The sequence below is a fragment of the Bos grunniens genome, chromosome 6 (assembly GCF_055505025.1).
Source record: "Bos grunniens cultivar Pamir isolate PY7600 chromosome 6, Bosgru_T2T1.0, whole genome shotgun sequence".
NCBI classification, from domain to species: domain Eukaryota; kingdom Metazoa; phylum Chordata; class Mammalia; order Artiodactyla; family Bovidae; genus Bos; species Bos grunniens.
The window spans coordinates 62000915-62006230 of NC_141170.1; the positions used below are offsets into that span (position 1 = coordinate 62000915).

A 5316-nucleotide genomic window follows, 5' to 3' on the forward strand; every position below is an offset into this window, starting at 1 on the left:
CTTACTCTTCAGTTTCCTTTTGGGCTATATTGGATTTCCTCATAAAGCATTTCCTCAAAATACCAATTCTCTGTACTTGGGCTTTTCACAACTTTTTTTTTTTTTTTTTAATGGAATGCTTTCATTTTCTCTTCTCCCTTTGACCAGTCAATTGCCCATCATCCTTCAAGTCTCAGCTGAAATGTTACTTCCTTAAAGAGATCCTGTTTAACCAGTACTGATATTCCTCTCTACCAGACTAGATTCATAACTCATGCTGCTGCTGCTGCTGCTGCTGCTGCTAAGTCGCTTCAGTCGTGTCTGACTCTGTGCGACCCCACAGACGGCAGCGCACCAGGCTCCCCCCGTCTCTGGGATTCTCCAGCCTTCTCCGATAAGTCATGCTACCCAAACTATATGCTTCTGTAACATATTGTACTTACTCTTTTACAATTTTTTTTTGGGGGGGATATAATCATCTATTCAATGTTTTTTTTTGTTTTTTTCTTGTAAAGTTGAACTATCTATGAGGGATGATTTCCATATCCATCTCACCCTTCATTGTCTACTTAGTACATGCTACAATGCAGGGCACTAGTACAAATTCAGTATTTGTTGACTGAATGCTTTGGAAACTCTGTTGGAAGGAAACATAGTATCTTGTAGCCTATCAGGAAATTCAGAGATGTCTCATTAGCTACAAGAAGTAGAAACTATAAACTCAGGGACCAAAGTCACATTTTCTATTAATATCTGCTGATATCAAATCAGACTCCATACGGATTTCATTACTGGCTTATCTAATAGAAAGAAATAAGTTCTACTAAACCCTAAGTTTTCTGTAGTGAGAAGGAAACATTAGTGAACAATTCAGTGGCCCCATATCCTGAAACTAATGAGGAAGAAGAACAGTGAGACGTAGGCCCTTGTTTCTATGGCTACTTCTTTGGTTTTCTCTTTCTCATATTGAAAGAGATATGAGGACTTGGAGAACTTTTAAAATTCTGAGCACCTCATAGGCGCTCTTCCACTGAGCGTCAGTGTTTGGTTCCAAGGAAGCAAGGCCAAGAACTCTTATAATCTCCAAATGCTGACAGGGCCACCACTGAAAGTCAGCCAACACAGACTGACATTTTTTCTTATTGAAGAGACACCATAGGAAATGCTCATCAGTGAAAGAACTAAAACCAACTTGATTTGTTTGATGGCCCTACAGAGACAAAGTTTTACTTATTTTTTAAACAGAACTAGAAATGGTTTCTTAAATTTTCAGTTTTACTGTAAGCCTTGCTGCCAGGCATAGGAAATTGTATGCACTGAGCATGTACGGTGGAGCAGTTGCATGTGTGCTGAGACACATTCAGAGAGGAAAAAGTGGGCAAATTATACAGGGGCATATGGGCTTTGGTAACAGACTAAGCCAACTGTCCCCACATCTCAAGAGTGAGACACAGCTTATATTTTGGAATGGCTGAAATCATACTTACTTTTTGTGGATGTAGATGAACTCTCAAGTGTGATACATCAGGCAGCAAAGGCTGTCACTTGGAGCAACACTGCTTTATTTTAGGAAAGCTAAGCCAAGGGAAACCCATAATTTTCTAAGGAAGAGATTTTGTAATCATCTTTAAACTTTCAGATGCTAATTCCTATCTTATTTCTATAACCACCCGCTCTAGAGCATGTTTAATGAAAATAAGAGATGATGGCTGTCATATTGTAAGTGAGTTAAATTTTATCTGCACTGAAAATCACTGAGAAATAATCTCTAATTATAAAGCTGGGAAACAGAACATTTCAGCACATGTGCTTTGAAGGAGCAGGCTCCCAGTTCTCACCACTAGAGTTGTCTTGAAAATTACTCACATCTGCTAAAGGGGAAAAGACTGAACTTCTTCATCCTTCATCAGTGTTTTTTAAAAAATCTAAATATTTTGCAATTTTGATGCGATTTGGCCTGAAGACCTATTTTTTTTCTATGTTGGTGATTAAAGACATTTTATTTTTCATGAAAAAGTCTTTGATTTGTGTAATATTGAATGTAGAAATTATATAGCATGCCATACATAATTTTGCTAGTGCTAAATGAATGCTATATGCCAGGTGTCGTGCTAAATGCCTCACATGCTAGCAGCCTTATGTTTATTTCCCAGTGAAGATAATGATAAAGTGGCAAAAACTCCACATGGGTTTAACTCTTATAAAAGGTTTACAAAAGATTCAAAAGTCTACTTCAAATCTTTAGATACCAGCAAAAGGATAAAGAAAAGAACTTAACAAATGCTTTTATCTGTTATATAGCTTCTTTTAATATTTTAAAGTATTGGGTTTTTATAACTTGGAAAATGTGATGATATTTATCATTTATTTTTGTACTTAAATAACAAGTCATGTTTAATCTAAATCAAATCATTAAGCTATGTATGTTATATATTGCTATGCACTGAGATATGTAAGGGAGGTTTCCATACAGAACTAAACTCATAATTCATTTAGCTTTTCTTCCCTTTCAACTCAGTAGTCCACTTTCAAAACTGTGATTAAAAAGGAGACAACATATAGCAAAAAAAAAAAAAAAAAAAAGGGATTCCTGAAAACGTCATAAAGAACTGGGACATATTAGACAGTTAATGGTCTTTTTTGGATTGCTGCTCACATTTTGAAACTGCATTTTCTCTCTCAGCTTTCAAAGCCATAGTAAAAAAAAAAAAAAAAAAAAGTTCCTATAAACATTAAAAGCCCCCTTAGGAACTAAATGGACAACTGATCATGTACACCATGTGGGTAAATCTTTTGAGACTGGGCATTTTTATCCTCCAATTGCACATAACTTTGTGCTGGAATTTATGGTAAACTTACAAGAAGATCATGGCATCTGGTCCCATCACTTCATGGGAAATAGATGGAGAAACAGTGGAAACAGTGTCAGACTTTATTTTTTGGGGCTCCAAAATCACTGCAGATGATGACTGCAGCCATGAAATTAAAAGACGGTTGAAGGAAAGTTATGACCAACATAGATAGCATATTCAAAAGCAGAGACATTACTTTGCCAACAAAGGTCCATCTAGTCAAGGCTATGGTTTTTCCAGTGGTCACGTATGGATGTGAGAGTTGGACTGGGAAGAAGGCTGAGTGCCGAAGAATTGATGCTTTTGAACTGTGGTGTTGGAGAAGACTCTTGAGAGTCCCCTGGACTGCAAGGAGATCCAACCAGTCCATTCTGAAGGAGATTAGCCCTGGGATTTCTTTGGAAGGAATGATGCTCAAGCTGAAACTCCAGTACTTTGGCCACCTCATGCGAAGAGTTGACTCACTGGAAAAGACTCTGATGCTGGGAGGGATTGGGGGCAGGAGGAGAAGGGGAAAACAGAGGATGAGATGGCTGGATGGCATCACTGACTCAATGGACGTGAGTCTGGGTGAACTCCAGGAGTTGGTGATGGACAGGGAGGCCTAGTGTGCTGTGATTCATGGGGTTGCAAAGAGTCAGACACAACTGAATGACTGAACTGAACTGAACTGAACAAGGTGTTCTGATCTTAATGGAAATGTTTAAAATTCTCACTCAATTTCATAAAAGATCTGCCCATAAACTTCAAGAATCCTAAACCACCTCAGGTCTCACTAAATGAAAATACATTTATAACATATACCTCTGTGAAGGGGAGAATTAACCAAATCAACTCTTATGAGACTCTATTAAGTCTTTTTGAATTGTTGTAAAAGGTATTAGTGGAACATTGATTAGTAACTAAAAGCCAAAATAGACTTAGTTGATCTAGGGACCAAAAAATCCTGAAAAATGTTGATCTTATTATTTCTGTTTTTCAGCCATATCCTTAAAGTGAAGTCGCTCAGTCGTGTCCGACTTTTAGCGACCTCATGGACTATAGCCAACCAGGCCCTCCGTCCATGGGATTTTCCAGGCAAGAGTACTGGAGTGGGGTGCCATTGCCTTCTCCATTAACAGCGGCTAGGCATATTATATTTACTTGGAGCTGGTATACTTGGTGACAGCCTTAGTGCCCTTGGACATGGTGTGCTTGGCCAGTTCCCCAGGTAGCAGCAAGCGCAAGGCGGTCTGGATCTCCCTGGATGTGATAGTTGAGCACTTGTAATACGCCAGGTGCGATGCCTCGCCAGCAATGCGCTCGAAAATGTCGTTGACGAAGGAGTTCATGATTTCCATGGCCTTGGATGAGATGCCGGTGTCGGGATGGACTTGCTTCAGCACCTTGTACATGTACACGGAGTAGCTCTCCTTGCGGCTGCGCTTGCACTTCTTGCTGTCCTTCTTCTGGGCCTTGGTCACAGCTTTTTTAGAGCCCTTTTTAGGGGCAGGAGCAGACTTAGCTGGTTCAGGCATGTCTATAAAGACAACACTGGGTCAGACCAATTCATCAACAACTCAACTGAGCAGCTGACATTCTACCTTAGAGCAAGAAAACCCCATCCATTGATCACTCCAACATTACTGAAATACACTAAATTACTCTCATTTTTTTAAGCACAGAACATCAAATCTTTTATACTAAGAAAGAATACCTCTTAGCTGAAATTTCATGGCTGAATGTTAATTAATTTTGTGCATTTTTTAGTGAAATAACATTGCCTCTTAATATAATTCAATGTCTTCTGGCTTTTATAAGGTCGCCTGTATCCTACAACTTTTGAACTGGGATGTCTATTTCATATTGAAATGATATGTTTACTATTCTGCTGGGGCCCTGCAAGGGATGGAAAGGAAATCTACACACCATTCTAATGCAGGCCGCCTGTAAGAAGCCATTGTAACTGACAATCACATTCCATTGTATGTTTTCATGAAGTCACTTGATCAGAAATATGTCTCATCATTCACTGACCATTTCAGCCTGTCTTTTCCGGATGAACTCTGGGCCACTCAACTGTGAACAACATTTAATTAAAGCCTCAATTTTCTATCGAAATGACAGGATCTTATACATATATTTGTCAAATTGATTAGTATGTGAAAATGAAGATTGACTATAAGTCTGGAATCTCTATTACAGTTATCTAATTAAAAAAAATGCCCATTCCTTCCACTTAGAATACTAGGTCCTTAAAAATCCTACAACAGGAATTTCTATGATATTTTTCAATGTCAGTCAATAATCTATTAAGTACCCTTGGTGTGACTATGTTTATTGTATAATAAATTTCAGTATTTTTATCTTAAATGAGAAAATAAAGTCAAGAATTTTTTTAATCACACAGTTTTCTTTTTAATTAGAAAACTGAAACTATTCTATCTGAACTCTTTCAACTCCCAACTCATTTGACTTCTGATTTTGCTGTTTTCAGGGTTTTGTT

The 5316-nt window shown here is 38.1% G+C and overlaps 1 protein-coding gene across 1 annotated transcript; it reads right to left on the minus strand.

Annotated features, from left to right (window-relative positions):
- Window positions 1-3448: 3448 nt before the first annotated feature.
- Window positions 3449-4348, minus strand: LOC147370826 (histone H2B type 1-C/E/F/G/I-like). The gene has a single exon (XM_086407359.1). The coding sequence runs from the start codon at window positions 4346-4348 to the stop codon at window positions 3971-3973; it is 378 nt and encodes a 125-aa protein (XP_086263485.1). The 3' UTR covers window positions 3449-3970.
- Window positions 4349-5316: the final 968 nt, after the last annotated feature.

Bases quoted from the DNA above. Each gene is read 5' to 3' on its own strand.
- LOC147370826 (XM_086407359.1), bottom strand. From the start codon at position 4,348: ATGCCTGAACCAGCTAAGTCTGCTCCTGCCCCTAAAAAGGGCTCTAAA.